Source organism: Malaclemys terrapin, chromosome 5 (genome assembly GCF_027887155.1).
Source record: "Malaclemys terrapin pileata isolate rMalTer1 chromosome 5, rMalTer1.hap1, whole genome shotgun sequence".
NCBI classification, from domain to species: Eukaryota; Metazoa; Chordata; order Testudines; family Emydidae; genus Malaclemys; species Malaclemys terrapin.
In genome coordinates, this window is record NC_071509.1 from 63,757,919 (window position 1) to 63,776,902 (window position 18,984).

General features: G+C 39.0%; 1 protein-coding gene across 4 annotated transcripts in view; it reads right to left on the reverse strand.

Annotated features, from left to right (window-relative positions):
- The window catches only part of TENM3 (teneurin transmembrane protein 3), a 982,465-nt gene that overhangs the window by 19,598 nt on the left and 943,883 nt on the right, over positions 1–18,984 (reverse strand). For all 4 annotated transcript variants that reach the window (XM_054029684.1, XM_054029687.1, XM_054029686.1 and 1 more), the window contains 2 exons: positions 3,297–3,472; positions 1,353–1,588 (listed from right to left, as the gene is read on the reverse strand). In XM_054029684.1, the coding sequence (XP_053885659.1) occupies positions 1,353–1,588; positions 3,297–3,472 (412 nt within the window). The remainder of the gene's footprint in view (positions 1–1,352; positions 1,589–3,296; positions 3,473–18,984) is intronic.

Here is an 18,984-nt window from a genome sequence, read left to right on the forward strand (position 1 = left end):
GTTACTGTACAGGAATTCCATGATGTTATCAAGATTCAAATTCATCTGACATCTCTATGCTGATGACTCACAGATCTACCTCTCCACTCCAGATCTGTCTCCTTTTGTCCAAACTAAAATCTCTTACATCTCCTTGTGAATATTTAGTCATCAACTCAAGATTAAGATGGTTAAAACAAACCTCTCAATTGCTCCCCACTGCCAAGTCTTCCCTGTTACCTCCTTTCTCAATTACTGTGGACAATACCATTCTGCTGTCACTCAGGCCTGTAACCTGGGGGGTCATCTTCATCTCAGACTTCTCTCTCTCTCTCTCTCTCTCTCTCTCTAGGTTCTTGCATTCAGGCTATGTCTAAATCTTGCCGATTCTTTCTGCAGAACATCTCTAAAATATGGCCTTTCCTATCCACCCACATGGCAAAACTCTCATCTGAGCTCTCATCATCTCATGCCTCAATTACTCCAACATTCTTCTCTTGGACTTGGACAAATGCATTCTTGCCCCACTCGTATCCATTCAGAATGCTGCTGCAAAGATAATTTTCCTTCCATTGAGTCTCCCTTCTCTAACACATTGAACCTAAGATGGTTCTATCCACTTTCAAAGACCTTCTCGATGCAATATATCATCTCTCTTTTGTTACTGAGGTGTCAACACTCTCCTCCCATCACCCATGATGCCAGCCTGTACAGCCCCTTGTTAAATTTTCAAATAAGCATCTCCGTGCTTTCTCCTATGCTACCCGTCACCCTTGGAAGGTACTCCCATAAACATCTGCATAGCCACCTCGCTACCTACCTTCAAATCTTTCCTCAGGTCTCCTACAAAAATCTCTACAAAAAACTTGTCAACAGTTTGGCTGTTTGTGAACTGAGACCACAGCCTATCCACTGACCAATATTGTCTCATTCTTTCCTTATACTCCCCCATCTGTCTGGATCCATTGGTTGTTTCTTTTCTTATACTTAGATTGTAAGCTTTTTGGGGCAGGGAGCATCTTTTGCTCTCTATGTCTACAGTACCTAGCACAATGGGGTCCTCATCCATGACTTGGGCTCCTAGGCAGTATGGTAATACTACAACTACTACAACTAAATGCTGACTCATTCCATGATATTAGATGCCAAGTTCAACAAAGAGAGCCCATGGAAAAGACAAGAGCAATTAAAGAAAGAAAAACTCTACCCACTAGGTAAAGTAATAACCATGGCTACTTTCAGCTCTACTGTGGGAGTATATATTCTACATATTCTGTGGCTGAGGAATGGCAATGCCCATTGAATCGTGCCTCTGTTACTACTCATGAACACCAAATGCTGTCGATATCATGCATACTCAAACATTTACTCACCCTTAGCTTTCGGCCAAACACATTGACTTTTCCCTGGGCTTGTTCTTTTCGGAATCTCCATTCTACTAAGTTTTGTCCATTCTCTCCTGGAAGAGTCATGTTTCTTTTCGCTACTGTTGGATTGGCTGTGCCAGCTAAAACATGCGGTTCTGTTTGGTAGTGTGAATCCATGCCACTGGCATAGATAATTCTGAGGGAGCCATCGTAGCCAATCTGGTAGCTGTTCCTTAACTGATCTGAAAATGAAACAAAGTATAAAAACATATAACTTACATGAGTTAAAAATCTGGCTTTTTCATGCATTCACATATGCAACATAAGTACAGCGAGTCTTGACATTATATACTGACATTTATTTGACTAATACATGCAGGGTGAGATTTTTAAAAGTACCAATGGGTTACATTCACACAGGGAACTTAGGCACAGCAATGCTCAGTGCCCAACTCCTAGGCCCTCTGCCACCCAGTGGTATTGACAGCCTCAGACTCTCCAGGCATTGTATGTGGAGAGTCAGGTGCTTAAGAAGGGGATTCGCAGAAGCCAGCAAGCTGAACGGGGAGTTAGCTGAGTAGGGAGCCAGTTAAACTAGCCTCCATTGAAATGCAGAGGAAAAGGGAGAGGTTTAATGTCTAGATGCACAAAGAGACTTAAGCATCTAATAGGCTATGAGGAGGTGCTTCCTTCCAATCAGGATTTATAGCCATGAATCCTCTCCTGGAGTTAGCCACAGAGCACCTAAGCCACAGAGACACAGTCTCCCCCCTCTTATAGCCAATAGCCCACTGGTTAGGGCACTCACCTGGGATGTGGGAGATGTGGGTTTAATTCCCCCCTCTGCCTGAGTGGGATTTGAAGCCAGGTCTCCCATATTCCAGATAAGTGCCCTAATTACCAGACTATTGGGTATTCTGGGGGGCGCCTTCCTTAGTTTCTCCTGTTGAAGCGGTTCCAGTTGGTATAAATAATTAAATATTAATTGCAGCAAGGACTTGAACCTAACTCTCTCACATCCTGGGGAGTGCCCTAACCACTGAGCTATTGGGTATTCTGGCTCTCTCGCTCCCTCTCAAGTGGCTTTTGTGAGGGATTAAGGATGCTCAGAGCACACCTACCAGATTGGGCCCGCAGGCGAGGTGATAGGTAGGAGAATGCCTCGTTTGAGAATCCTGCTGGGGATTAGGCATGAGTTAGTGCACTGAGCTGCTCAGCAATGACCGGACGTAGGCAGCTTTGCGCATGCCCACCAGCAGAAACATAGGTGCCTAGGGGACTTTAGGCACCTACAGGATTAGGTAGCAGCTGAGTAGTGGTTTTGCAAATGTCAGAGGTGCCTAAATATTGGACTTAGATGCCCAAGTCCCTTTGAATCTAGCCCTAAGTGACTTAGGAGCACAAATCCATTTGACTTGCAATGGGACCTGTGCTCAAAGTCACTTAGGCACTTTGGAAAAAAAAAATCACACTTTCAAAGAGTAATTCTTTTAGACTGTCAAAATATATTTGTTATTGTATCATTATATTTTACTGTATTTGCAAAATACTAAGTGCACTGTAACTGTTGCTAGAACATGCTGCTGTAGCTTCACACACTACCTTAAATCTCAGATCCAATGCCAAACCAATTTTTAACTAATTCTTTCCCCCCTCTCTGTGGTCTTTCATCATTACTTATTGGTAGACTAGGTATCCTCTATGCCGATCCCAAAGTTTGTTTCCAAAACCAAGAGCTTGTTGGTTAGATAATAAAGTAGAGTTAATTACATCCTTGTATCTACTCCCTCCCTCTAAGGTCCTTGAACTGTAATATTTTCACTAACATCTGCTGTGCTAATGTACCCATTTAGGCAGCTGATCTGAATACATTATGCACTGAAAAAAAAACAGTTTCGCAATTTAGTATCTGATTATAAGTACCTGTGGTTTTTGTTTTGTTTACAGTACCTTGAACCATAGTATAGAAAGAATCAATTGATGATAAGTTTGAAGTAATGCTGACATCTTCCTCTCTGCTAGATGATTCAATGTCCACTGTAATGGCCCTTTCCATTTCCCCGTGAAGATTAGTGACCACTCCAGTTGGAAATGTAACATTTGTGAGATGACCCTCACTGTCATAGCTAAAATAAAACACGGTGCAAAATAAAACAATAAATAGCAAGAACAAATTGTTTTCACTTACAAGTAGAATAAACAGGAATGTGAGCTGCTGATATTGTAAGGAATGTTTGCTTTGTGTGTGTGCTATATGCACAACGAAGAATTCAAACATACTTTGAAGTAGCAAAAGGCTGTTTAACACACAGGAGTTTCAATGGTGCTAACAAGAGCAAACAGATGGATCTCCAGCTCTGCACATTATTCTTTGAAATGGAAGCAAAATCATGTTGCACATCTAATTTGATGTCTCAAAGGAAACATGCTTAGCAGTGTAATTCTTTAGCATTCTGCACTCACTTTCTATTATCAGAGTACATTTATTTCACTGTTATATTTATATGAGGAGTCCCCAAAATTTTTTATAGCATGGACCATATCTTAAGAGAGATTGTCTCATGGGTCCATTTCCCCTGCCACCCACAATTATGCATCTTACCTGCCCCATCCTGTTCCTGACTGCTTAACATCTCTTGTGTTACTAAGAAAAGTAATATTTGAATAGTAGTTAATGTATTTTTAGCTCTCTTTCTGAAACTTAGCTGAACTGAGGATAGCCAGCATAGGAGACTAGTGAGATGTTTGTGGTCCATGGACTAGTGAGAACTGCTCTATTCCATTAAATCATTTATAAAATACTCTATCAATTTCATATTTCTTTATGATAACTGTATATCTATTAAGCTTTAAATAGGCATATAAAACATCTATAATGGAAATAAACATGTGATTTCTGAAATGTGCCTTTCCCCATTGTTATGTTAATTAGATGTCACTGTGTGACATGCATGGTTCTGTAGACAGTAGAGGAATGACATGGAGAAAATAGAAATATAGTGCAAGTGTAAGTTAAAAGAGCATTTCCCCAAAATATTTAGTTATGGTTTTTCCATCAGAAATAGGTATTGAATAAGAATTCTAGGTCTCAGTAGTTGCCTTAATTGCTGGCAGAGCAGATTTTAAATGGAAAAGTAGCAACCAATCTCTATGAAGGCATCAAGGTTCAGGATCACTTGGAAGAGAGATGGAATGAATGTTCCATGCCATCTTGATGACAAGAGTAAGACTAAGTTAGAGCTGCATATGGGTTTTGTATTTTACACTTAATTTTTCCTATAGATGTGAGTAAAGTTGCACTTTCCCCCTAACTGATCATAAATACTATGTTATTGAATTAATTTAAGATATGTCAGTGCCTCAACAGTGGCTCTCCCAAAGCATTAGGTAGGCAACACTGGTTACCCCCAATGATTTCAACCCTTCAAATTCACATCAATCAGAATGGTAGAACGGCAACAGCTTTCAACACACCACAGGAGGATGTTTATGGCCCTCTCATCTTTTTATATTAATGAAAACACCAAATACATTCTGTTTCTATAGCACGTCCTGTCTTTCTCATGCTGGTCTCAGATCTCTCTCTACCATTCTCTCAAATATCCCTCAATTCAAGAGACATCATACACTTTACACCCAAAGAACCTACAGTGTGCACAAAAAAAAATATAATTCTCTAGTTGTTCAGTTTGGTTGGTTTTGGATTTGACAGCACTTTGTATATATCAATTTCATCCTTTCACTACAGTCCATTTCCCCTATTTGTGTAGGATTTTCACAACAGGAGAGAGAAAATCTTTTTAAAAATAGGAAACTGTGGTTGCTATTCCCAAAGTAATCAAGAGGTGGCCTCATGTTTTACAATTAACTATATTTCAATTTTAAAAGATTTCTTCAAGTTTCCAATATAAATATATCTTTCATTTTGGGTCTTCTTCATATATTCTGTCTTACCTTTCGGACTTGGCAGGTTGAGCGATATTGTACTTATGCAAAAAATTGAACCAAACATACCAACATTTCTTTCACTTCAATTCAAATGACATCTGTTAAGAATACCAATCCCACCTTCAATCTCATCCTTCAGAGCCATATAGTTAATTTTCTTTCATGCAAATCTTCCCTCTCTGTCTCCCATGGGAACGTAAACATGCCAATTAACGTCTCTTTCTAGGTTCTGCTTTATAGCACAATGTTTTAGGGGAGTGTTTGTTCAAATTAGCTTGCTGGGAATTATTTATTAACATACTTTGACTGCTGTAGCCAAAGAACAGAGCTCATTTCAAATAACTCTCACTGTAACTACAGCCACATAGTTAAGATCACTCATTAGAGGGACCTTTGTGCCTACAGAATCACAATACGACATGTAATACTTGATCATAACTCTGCGTATAACATTCCAAGTGTAAAGCAGTGATAGTTCACATTTCATCATAGGTAAGGTTGTACCTATGGCTGAGATGGAGTCCATGGGTCCGAGCATTCTGTTCTCATTTTTTCTAGCATCTAGGGAGAGGTAATAAGGTGCAAATAAGAAGGCTCCCTTAAAACCTGCCAAGTTTTACTCAGCTGGAGAGACAGTCACACTGTCCTTTCTGCATCCCCATGGGTGCAGGGAGTGAACACTGTTTCCCCTCCAATTCTCTCTCCTGGCTACTAGTGGTGACTCTTGGACTGCTGCACAGGTACTCAAGCCTTCCTTCTCCTCCTTTCTTAATGTTCCCATCACTGGCTTCATTGCCTCTGCTGTGCCTCTTAGTGCAGCACAGTGGATCACAGTGGGAAGGGGGAAATGAGAAAGCAATCACGACCAGCTGTGTTGGGGCCTAATATTTGCTTACTCCCCTGATTCTGTACCGTAGCAGCATATCCCATTTCCATGTCTTCCCACATAGGTACGCTCTACCCTATGGTTCTCTTGTGTCAGGAGCTGATGGTAGGTGACAATGTTTGGAGGAAAGACAGATTCTGGGTTGCCCAAATTGGGGGTAGGCAAATTGCACAAATGAGGTCATAAAAATGCAGGGAAGGGAAAGGATTGATGGGAGTGTGGGCCAGTGAGGATAGTGGAGAAGATGACCATTGGAGAGGCTGAGGTTAAACAACTTAGTGAAAGGAAAAGAGTCACAACAGAAATTGGAACTCAAGAGAGACAAAGAGAGGTGAGAAAGCAATGAAGGTAAAAACAGGGGAAGTACAGTGTGGTAGCTACTGCCTGGGACATGGAATCAAGAAATGTGGATTCTCAATTCACCCCACTCACTTTCTGCGTCAACTTGGGCAGGTCACTTTCCTTCTCGGTGGCTCAGTTCCCCCAACTATAACCTAGGGGTAACAATACTTCCCCCCTCTCACAGATAAATGAAAGGTGTTTATATTATGTTCCAAGAATTATCATTAATCTATCAGTTTTAGATTGGGAGACAGGCTGAATCAGAAAAAGCTGACTCATTTCATGTGTTCATATACTTGACACATGTCATTTAAAAAGGTACTTGGAACTTGAAAGCTACAACTGCCTGATACAGGCATGCTGGTTTAGGAAATGCTGAGCAAACTCATAGGTAGTATGGGAAAAGAAAGAAAAGAAAGATTTTCCATCCCCTTGTAGTCAGGAACAGAAAGCAAGGCGGGAAAGAATGAGCTATGGATGCATTGTCTTTCAAAGCCAGAATCTGAGGAGATAGACAGGGGAAACTCTTACCTCTCCCAGCAACAATGGGGCAACTTGCTCTTTCTCAACAGCCTGGAAGGTTGATAGGGGTGGGGGAAAAATAGAGGGGAGGTGCTTTTGATTCTCAGAAAGAAGGAGAGCAAGCCAAAGACGCAGAGAGGACACTCCTCCCTTTCAGCAACCAGGGGAAAGGGGTGGGTGAGAAATGCTGAGGGGGCTGCTTCGTCACTGAATATAACAGCCCTCACAATTCAATATTAACACACTATACTGTGATTACTTTGTGGCTCTCTGATCTCATTCAATGAGGAAGCAGCTCTGTTAGTTTTCACAGGTTGAATACCCAACTTTCTATGCCACTCCAAAACATCTAGCCTCCTTGATGATTTAGCTCCAGTCACTCTTGCCAACATTCCCGCTTTCTTCACTTCCATTACCATCTTTCATTTCCCCGATTCATTCACTACACAGCAAAAATCTCTTCTCCCCGTGTCAAATCTGCATTTCCATGATTTCTCAAATACTCCATTTGCCTTTGACTGCTCTTTCTGTAGTCTACCATAAATTCCATTTCATGCTGGATTGTAATATGGGCGCCTCATTTTGTTTCACAGCATATGAGTACACACTGTAGCAGTATTTTATTAAACATGATCTCTTCCACAAATAATGTGAAATGTGACTACTTCCTTATCAGGGCACTAGACATAGCAACCTCACTCTAGGCATCATCCTGGGCATTCCTAGGTTATTTTTCATTTTTTTAATTATATCCAATATTGTTAAAATTTGTTGGTGAGTTCAGGTATTTTTCTCATCCAAACGTGTCAGTTTTAGTCCAATAATTTTGTTTTATCTGCCTAGTGGTCTAACACTGAAATTATCCTTGAAGACATTGGATCTAAGGCTAGACGGCAATCCCCCTCTCTTTGGCTATTCAGAGCTTCTTTGATTTCTGCATGCCCACCCACAAACACACATACTACTACTATTCCAGGCCTTTCTGATCTTCCTCATGCACTCCAGGTTCTACAACAAAGCCACTCAACCAGCCTCTCAAATTTCTCATGAGGATGGCAAACATGGTGAACTTTTCAAGGAAAAAAAATTAAGCTCACTCACCAGTCTACAGTGCCTTTCTCAAATTCTCTCAACTCTATTCCACTCACCTTAACAAAATCACCTCATATGCTCAATGGCCACAAAAGGCAAGAGGTGAGACTAAACTAATAACACCATAGGTAGAACTGGCCCGGAGAGTCAAACTCCTTGGCCTACTTAAGATCATCTGCTGCTGCCAGCTAGGTTTCTTTTCCACAATGACAGACTCTCAGTGGTAATGATTATTATCTTCTCAGACTCTTGACCTTGTGATCTCTAGCTGCTGGAATTCTCTCTTCTGATGTCCATCTTCTTCAGTTTTAATTGCATCCCTTCCCATACCATTTTCGGTTCTAGCCTATACAGGACATTTTCATCACTCTTTCACTTTCCAATGTAGTAACTTCCAGGAAAACCTTGTTGCAGGAGGAAAGGTCCCATGCTCAGCTGCACAACATAACTTTCACCTGTGCCTCATCTGGCCTATATCTCAGTTCAGAGGAGATTTACCTTGGTCGCAACTGTCACAATTTTATACAGTAAATTATTTCAATTTAAAATATGGAGCCATAGAACTGAACTTCATAGTAAAACTTTCTGTAAAACGGTATGGCCAATATTGTTTTTCAAAGTGCCTCTATATAACACATGCTTGCAGAATCTCCCTTAACAAAATGATTGCAACAATGAAGAAAAAAAATTATGGAACTTACAAACATGTCAGTTTCAAAGTGAAAAAACACTGCTTCTGGCACATCTCAGATAACAAGATGAGAAATTCAAATAAATGTATGTATTTGTTGCCTTGCTTTAACATTATTTGAGACAGAATATCTGAGAAATGAGGCATGAACATTTTTCATATTATAGCTATGTATAAATTGGATGGTAGTATGAACAGTACTATTAATATATTCAGTGAACATACATTAGAAATATCTTCAATGCATCTCTCTACTTATTGTGAGTGAACAGAACATTCACAAAACCTTTGCAGATTGCTTCTATTTTGTCAATAAAGGGGTCTGCATATCAAAGTACTCTGCACATGTTTCTAGTGGCAAACTACATCAAGTGAGAGCATGAAGAAAAAGTTCAAAGCGCATCTTTAATAAGTACAAAATACTGTCATTGTGTATGTCTATCATCATTTTGATACATATTGAAAATCTATCATAATGTGGCAATAAAATGTTTCATTCAGCTTCTTGAGGCCATTAAGCTCACATTTATACTGATAGAAAGTAGGATCTGTAATGCAAAAAAGAAAATACAGGGAAATGAGCCTGTAAGACAGGGGTTCTCAAACTGGGGGTTGTGACCCCTCAGGAGGTTGTGACGTTACTGTCAGCCTCCACCTCAAACCCCATATTGCCTCCAGCATTTATAATGGTGATAAATATATTAAAAAAGTGTTTTTAATTTATAAGGGGGGGGGGTCACACTTAGAGGCTTGCTGTGTGAAAGGGGGCACCAGGACAAAAGCTTGAGAAGCACTGCTTTAAGACATACCATCAGTTTATAAAGATGTTCTTTTAATTATTTTTAACCTCAAAGAAAAAAATGTCCTGAATTTTACCCCTAAAAATCTTGAGGGAAGTAAAAACAATCTGCCAGTCACAGGTCCAAGACTACCATAAACTGAGACTAGACAAAGTGATCATGATTAAATTAGGGCTGTCAAACAATTAAAAAAATTAATCACGATTAATCATGAGATTAAAAAAATTAATCGCAGTTTTAATTGCGCTATTAAACAATAATAGAATACCAATTTAAATTATTATGAACATTTTTGGATTTTTTCTACATTTTCAAATATATTGATTTCAATTACAACACCATTCTAGACAAAGGATCTAGTTCATGCCTCTAGTGCATCTGCACATAGTGTTTTCCAGAAAAAGCAGTATAATTAAGATAACCAGAATTTTTGTCGGGCTAATGCTACTGTTGTTGAAGTGCTATGGAAAGGAGCAGTAGGGTAAGGTCCTTCCTTGTTGTGCTCTCCTACTATTATGTATCTACCTTTAGTGTCACTTCCACACACTTGCCCTATTTGAACCCTTTCATTACTGACAAATAATCTGTGTGTTTTGACAGTGTAAATCCTGGAGGACAATCATTCAAATGAATGAACTTTTAGGATATACCTTGTGAGCCTAATTCTTATTTATATTAAAGCTCATTTACACAGTCAGAGTGATGTAAAAGGTGCCAGGGTAAGTGAGAATTAGTCTTGGTAATCTGGCTAGACTTTCTGGTTACTCTAAGGTAGTGTCACTTTATTTTGAAAGATGGGGGCCCTATTAAAACAGTTTAAGGGGTGACTGATAACATAGAATTCAATTTTATAAACTTTAATACTGTACTGAAGTTTACAGAAAGTTTAGCAAAATGAAGAAAAATGAAATTCCAATAATTTTACTACTCGGTCAGTATTAAATACTCAAACAAAGTGAAGATTCCCAGTATGGATAAAGAAGTTCTGCCAATCTCTACTTTTTTTAGATCACTCAATTAAAAAAAATTCCTAAACTTTTTAAGTGAAAGTCACTCTGTTGCAGAAGGTCAGCATAAAGCAGTCTCACAGAAATCTGTTCTGAGGATTCAAGTGGAACTTTAATGGTTCATAGGCCTTGTCCTGGCATACTACCAGGGATGAATTTCACCCTAGAAGATCCTCTGCGTCTGCTGTTTATTCCCGTGAAGTCATAAGCTTGTTTTTGTGACATCATAACTTCCATAGATACCAGTAGGAAGGATGATAACTTTGTTTACATCTCATCTTCCAGTTTAAGTGAAAGCTTTCCTAATATTTATTACTTTTAGGAAAATTCTTTTATATTTCCTCATTCTATCCTCCCCTGAACTGGCCTCATTTCTACCTCAGAAGTGGCTGCATTTCAGTGATGCCGTATACAAATAATTTGTAAAACATAATCAGAAACTTTGGGATGAAAGGCACTATATCTTTGTAAATATGAGCTCAAACATTACAAAGGGAAACAATCAATATTCAATAACACACAATTGCCCCTAAAGGACAGTGGCCCCATTCTGCTAGAGGCTGTGAAAACCCCCCAAAAACATGGCCCTTGCCCAAAACATCTTAAAATCTAACTTGAAAGAAAAAACAAACAGACTGTGACAAACAAAAGGCAGGAAGAGAGGATGAAGGATATGATAAGATCATGCAGTTACACAGATTAACTTTTGTATACATTGATGGTTTCAGATGGTTCAAAATCATCAGAAAGATTTAAAAAAATAAAAGCAGTTATTCCCATCTGCCACACATGGGCTGATTCCTTTGTAGGACACACAGCAGAGGGTCTTGGAGCGACTGAAGGAAGAGATGATAGCATCCTTAGCAATTAAGAGAAGGATTTCCATGCAGGGGAAGTGTGGAGGAAAGCACAGACACATTTATAGGAGAAATGGAAAAGCATATAGGTCTTATATCTGTGGCACAGCCAGGGCCGGCTCCAGGCACCAGCTAAGGAAGCAGGTGCTTGGGGCGAACAATACAAAGGGGCGGCAGGTCCAGGTCTTCAGCAGGAATTCGGTGGCGTGTCCCTCAGTCCCTCTCTTCCTCTTTGAGCTGCTGTCGAAGTACCACCGAAGAGGAAGAGAGGGAGGGAAAGACCTGTCGCCGAACTGCCACTGAAGAATGGAGCGGCTCAATTGAGCTGCCGCCGATCGGCGCTTTTTTTTTTTTGCCGCTTGAGGCGGCAGAAAACCTGGAGCTGGCCCTGGGCAGAACGCAGGGAATGTAGGTGAAATGACAAGAAACATAAAGTTGGGAGATACATAGTAGGAAGGGCCTTTAAGGTAAGGACATGAAGCTGGAATCTGGTGTGGTTGAAAACAGTGCACTGTTTATTCTGGGCCTGCTCCTGCATCCACTGAAGTCAAAGGGAATTTTTAATTGACTTGAATGTGCATCAGACCCTCTGTTAGAAGGGTATATTTTTTCATATCAAAGTGAGATCTGGAATAGATTTTAACTGATTTATGTGAGGCAAAAAATGAAAACATCTTCTGGTTGCATTGTAAGAACAGATATTATGGAAATGACTATACAAAGGAGATGAGATAATCTTAATATGGGAGTGACTGAGTTAATGGCATTGCTAAGCCTTTGACCTTGCTGGGAGTGAACTATTTACTTTCAGAAGCCTGAGGAAAGATAGGTAGAGCTGGGTATTTATGCAGTTAATAAAAGTGCTATTGCCTTCTTGTCAACTAACCTGACTCCTGAGTGCTTTTCTAAACATTACAGACACCATCTCCTGATTTTCTTGATGGAAACCAAGGCACCTCTCACTTTCCCCTGCATGGAAGCTTTATAATATTGCTGATCATTGTTGCCATTGTGATATTATTACCTATTTGATGGTATCTCATTTCTATTTTTATTACTTAGCTTACCTTTAAAGACCAACATTATATAATCTTCCAAGGACTAAAAAAATGAAGAAAAAGGTAAAAAGTACACAAACTAAGATACACTGTTTTGTACCTTGCTACCACGGACATGAGGTGCTCTGTAAATATCTAGGGAGCGAGATAAAGTTTTTCTTCAGAGCTTTCACGTTGATGCCTTGAGCACTGGTAATAGGATGCTATTTAGCATGTTTACTTTTGTTCTCTAAGCAGGCATATTATGAAACAGTAAGAGGATTTTGTTGTTCATTATGTTCCAGAATTGTAGTTTTTAATATTTTGTTTTATTACATTTATGAGACTGTAATGTTATGCTATTTTTATATTATGGAGAGTTGCAAGGTCACAGCCTGTTTTCACAGCAAAAAGAATTTAAATTTTTAAACCTTTAGGAAGAAAGTTAAGAATCTGTGCATTTTTACAATTTATCTGCAGTAGAAATGTAAACATACAATTAGAGCAAGCTGCACAATCATCATTGAGAAAGTCTCAAAAATAATAAGTTGGATTCAACATTGTTATAATATTTGTATATTGCATCAACTGTGCATTAGCAATATGAAGAGAAAGTTTCTGCACTAAGAAACTTAGGCTGGATTCTCTGATCTACTGCCTTCACACACACAGTGAATGTAAATCAGCCAGAGATTTTCCCTGACAAATTTCCTTTGCATAGGGCAAATCTTTGGCTAGTGGGAAGCAGGTGGAGGTGGTTCTGTCACGTCAGCTTTGCCACACAATGCTGATGCATCCCTCACTAGAGTTTTACCACCTGGCGTAAGGGCAAGGTGGCAAATCGGGGCAGTGAGGGGAGGTGGTATAATGGAGTTAAACTCCACTATACTCCATCCTTGGCTGGCATAAGAGCTTCTGCCAGGAGCAGAAGTTAATGCTGCCCCCACTGCCATGGTTGGGTAGAGTAGGTCCAGGGAACCATGACGGTCAGCCCATACATTGCACTGCACTTTTTAGAGGGATTTGGAGGAAAAATGTGTGTAGGGGATTCTGAGCTGAGTGAAGGGGAAGGTTTAAGGTGACGGAGATACCATGGAAGGAGTGCCAGAGAAGACAGCTGGAGGAGATAAAGAACGAAGCAGATACAAAGATACAAGTTGTGTAGCTTGAGCTCACTAATGGGGAAAAAAAGACAGGTCAAGAAGCTGTCAGGAGCCAGGTTGTATAGACAAGAATTTGATATAGGAGAAGGCAAGAAAGGAATCTGAAAAGGGACTGAACACAGTCAGTATAGTAAGCATGGTGAATGATTTTTTGCCCATCACATTTTGAACTCATTGATGGGGGATGAGATGGGTGGGTGGGTGGGAGGAGATAGGAATAGTTGGAGCAAGAGATACTCCGGGCCTGAACAAGCATGTTGGTGGTAGGAGTAGAGGGCGAATAGGCTTTGAGATGATGTAACTGCAAGATGTTTTAGAAGTAATGAAAAACATGGAGTAATACAAGGCAGAAACAGACAAGACATATTTGATCATCTGTAGTCCATCCTCCTGCCAGTGCAGTGGATGTGTAATATATTTTCTAATGCTAGGCTGATTCAAAGCAGTAGAGCCAAAGAATTGTGTGTGTGTGTAGCCTTTAATGGCTACTACCCAGCTATTATGGATATAACAGAACAAATAACTCAAAACCAGAATAGAACAAAGGGCCAAATCCTTCTTGGATTATTCTTTACATCTGGTCGGCAACCAGAATTTCTGTTCTGTGGGAAATTCTGACATTAAAAAAAATTAATTCCAAATCAGAAAGTAAAGCTGAAATTTCGTACAAAATGAAAAATTCTGAAAAACCTCTACTTGGAACCATTGAAACATTTTGTTTGGATGATGTCTATTTTTGTTTGTTTGTTTTGATAACATAGAAATGTTTCTTTTTGATAAGGTGGAAACATCATTTCAATGATGTCAGATTTTATTTTCTCTAAACTAAATTATCCAACATTATTGAAACAAAATGTTTCAACATTATCACTTTCAAAAATTGATTGCAATCAATACATTCCTGCCGCATGTTTATAGTTCAACAAACTGCATTTTTGACGGAAAATGGTTCTGTCAATCTTTTTTTAATCAGATGATCAACTCCTGTAGGCAATCCCAGTGTCTATAATGAGATTACTTGTGCTAATATGGGAAGTAGCATATGGCCCAAAATATTGTTTTACAGTATTTCCACTTCAGCCTTCATCAGGAAGTGTATAAAAGGAGGAGTAAAATGGAAACATTTTCTTTACTTCTGAAATGTAATCTCTTCACTGTTGCTGCATTTCATTGGAATGTTGGTGCCTGGTATGTGGGGCAGCTAAACCACTCAGTTCAGGGCCTGTACCCTTCTCTGAATCATACAGCACTGAGCGAACTGCCAGCAGTCAACACATTATTAATTTTAATAATAACCACACTAGGTAAAGCATGATGCCGAGCAGTCAAGCAGGTAGAGATTTTTTTTACTTGGAACGCCATATAAAAATTAACTTCAGAATTCACATTCTGCAAGATGTTAAAACTTTTTTAAATTGTCTGGAATACATGTTCATTTAACAAGGGGAGCAGAATAAACTTATAGCAGCTTCCCTGCTGCTAATGTCGCTCTCCTTGATTTCCATCCCCAGTCCCTTGGTGAAAAGACAAATGAGCTCAGGCATGGAATGCCCAGGGAGGAGCAGGATGTCAGTAGATACAAGTGAGGATTAGGAAGAAAGGTACCAAGGGGAGTGGAAAAGTCAGGCAGCCAAATGTGCCTTTGAGAACTGATGGGGGAATTTGGAAAGAGGGAGGAGGATCAGAGAGCAGGTAAAACATGTAACAAAATACTGCAGGAGGGGTAGGTTTGGGGGCCAAATGGATGGGGAAAAGAAGGAAAAGCAGTGAGAGGATTAAAGGGGGGATGCACCTGGGATCTGGAGCAGATCTGTGTCTGCGTGATATTACCCTTCCCTGAAAGAAAAGAGGAAAGAACATAGAAAGGAATTAGATATACAAGCAGGAAATATGCATGCTTAGCCTTAGTAAGTGCTCTCCTCTACTGGTAAAGTAACAGTAGATAGGGTTAAAAAGAGCTCTTTTCCTTGGTGTTTAAGCTCTAGGGAGCTAGTGTTTTGAAATCCAAATATCCAGATGTTATTGCCTCATAAACAATTCTTCAGGTTTGAGTATTTTTTTCACTGAGACTATCCTGAGATCAGCAAGGCTGTAGTTTAATGTACTAAAATGTTTAGCTACTGGTTGAAACAATTTTTCAGGAATCACATTAAACCTATGATTGAAGGGAAAAGGCCCATAAATTGATACTAGCTTTAACTAAGAATTCATTGTTGGAATTAATTCATGGTTAATGACATAGATGGTCAAAATTTTTCGGTAGATAAGAGGAAGTAGAAGATTAAAATTTTATATTAGCACAGGGAATGTACATCGTTCGTACATCCTCCAGGAGAGTAAAAATGACCACAAATTGGTTTAAAGCAGCTAACACCAACAACCAGATAGCACTAAGATATGAAGGTAGTAGATACTAAATGGAGAGATTAGACAAAATATGCTGAATTCTAATGTTTGTTTATTTTAAAATGTCTACCAGGACTTTTTTTTTTTTTTTTTGGCACTTAAGACAAAAGGGTCTTATAGAACTGCTTGGCACAGGACCAGAAAGGAAGGGGGGAAATGTGGCTCTAAGCCCTCTTTCCACTCCCCTGATCCTGAGCCCAGGCTAAGGATTGCTCTAAGTTATCCCTTAGGGACCATACTACTAGCACACATCACTGGAGTGTAAGGTGGTCCAGCCACACCTCATCCTGGCCCTGACACACCCACTGGTTTTCCCTCTTGAGACTTAAAACAATAAAATAAATCACACACAAGCTCTAAGTACCACTCCAATTACTCAAATTTACAACGTGAAATGTCAACCACCTTACCTCTTCTACCAAGTAGCAGCTCTAAACACAAACAACATCCCAAATGCACCATCCAGTACCTCAATCTCCCCTAATTCTCCTCGAAGGCCAGGTAAAACAAATTAACTTTGCAGCATGCTCTGAAAGACAGCAAGTCTGGAATATTTTAGCCCAGGGCCATTCCAGAACAGTGGGTTCCTTACTGTTATTTCGAGGGAGATGGGGCATCAGTGCCTCAGCAGACTGTAACCATGGCAGTGTATCACTATTCCAGCAGATGGCATACAGCCAACTATCTTGGCTTTATGCCATACTGGGATTCTCCTATGCCAAAGGAATCCCTAGCAGTTCCATTAGGGCAGCTTTACAGCTACTTTGTGTTTCCTGAGGAGCGCAAAGCAGATTGATTGAAGGGGGAAGCACAAGGATCTGGTCTAATGATTTTCAGAGAATAACTTTACTGCAGTTAGAAAATTGATGATGGTATGATGTTACGCCGTCATATCAACGTTGTGCACCTTTGAAATTGGAAATAAGTTCTGCTTTTGAGGATCTGACAGCGGCCCTACTTTTAATTGTTTATATGGCAGGATTCTGTAAACCTCAAAGAAATTTAGTTAAATCTAAAAGTCAGCTGCATTTGCAATAGCAGAGGGTTATCGTAATGCTTGGGCACTTTACAGAATGCAGCTTTAAGCGTGTGGTCAATTTACTTGAATGCAAATTACAGTGACTTTCTGGAATAATTAATGCTCTTGAGACTCAAACATTCAATTAATGGAGAGTTTTGAAACTAAATCTTTTTCAGCTTGGGAGGTCTGAATGGCCAATTCTAGCACTTTGGGACATTCCATGTAGATTTATGACATTCCATGGAGGACTTTTGGTTCCTTACACCAATAAATGGATTACATGGATTAATTTCAGGGTTTTCAAAATTGTGACATATAATATGGATAATCTTTTTCATTTCAGCATTTCAAAATCTTCAGTTCAGATAAAAATATTATTCATTTCACATACCTGTGCTAGCTTACCATGTGTGAGAGAACACAGCAGAGTGGAAACTGTTTGTACAAAAATGATGCAATACATACTGATCTGCTACATAGAACCTCATCCAAAAATGATCATGTAAAAAAAAGTTAGAAAAATAATTCAAAGAAACAGCTATGATTAAAAAAAGTTCAGATTAAGCAAGATGGTTTATAACAATAGGAAATGGACCATGCTGACCTTTAGCATGGCTGTTATCTTTGCATGGCTGAATATATACATTATTCTATGGATGATTTCTTACTCTTTTTTCATGTGAAATGATTTGTATCAGAAGATTATTTCCTCTTTTTTTTTTTGCTTTATCAAACTGTTAAGAATCAAGAATTACAATAATGGATCATAACTGAAGTTACTGTAAATTCTAATAAAAAAGTACAACTTAAGAGTTAAACTACCAACCTTTGAAGCATAAAGCAGACACTTTATCCACTAGGCTATAATAATTAACAGCACAGGAATTCAGAAGTACCATTTTACAATAAAAACGTAAATTATGAAGAAAATAACTGGTAGGCAATCTAATACAAAGCTATGGAATTCAAACAGTTTGTTCACAAACTGATACCTAAATCTGTGTGCCTGCAACATCACATGCTAATCAGGATTAATTGGCTGTGTTTTGCTTAAGAAAAGTGGAAAAGAGAGAATAAAAACAAAAATTTCCTGCATTTTAGCTATGTACTTGTTCATAAAAGGTCACTTTTTAAAACGGCCTTTTTGCATGTGATGTTAGAGAGATTTGGTCCGTGGAAAAATCTAAAAAGAATCAAGTCCTACTGCTTAGTGTTGTCAGGGCAACCAGCCAGATTATCCAGGGCAAAATTCTCCTTTTAGATCTCCTCTCAGATCTTTGGACATCAACGGAAATCGGTGAGAGTTCCTTGCATTTAAACCCCAGTCCTGCTGGATCTGTACAGATAAACACTTATGTCCACTTAAGTCTTTGCAGAATTGGGCCAAAAAACTGATCCTATAGTTATAACAGTGGTGGTAGCTTTTCTAACTTGACTTTTACAACTTTCAAGCTTTGTTGAACAACCAGAGTGTGGAACAAGCCACAAATACAGCTGGTTAGAAAATGGAATTTTCATTCTGTGGGAAATTCCAACATGATGTTTTTGTTCCAAATTAGAACAAAAAGTCAAAAAGTTGCAATTTACTGCGGAACAGAAATTCCAAGAAATTGTTGCTAGCAAACTTTGAAATGTTTTGATAATGCCAAAACATTTCAATACTATAAGGACATTAACATATAAATAAAAAAATGAATTGAAATGATAAAGTCAATGTAAAACATTTTGGCCTTATCAAAACATAAGAAAGTTGAAATAATTTGTTTTGAGACTTTTTCCCATAGAAAAATTAATTAAAATCAATATGTTTGCAGAAAACTTTTTATTCTGACAAATCTGCATTTTCTGATGCAAAACTGTTCCATT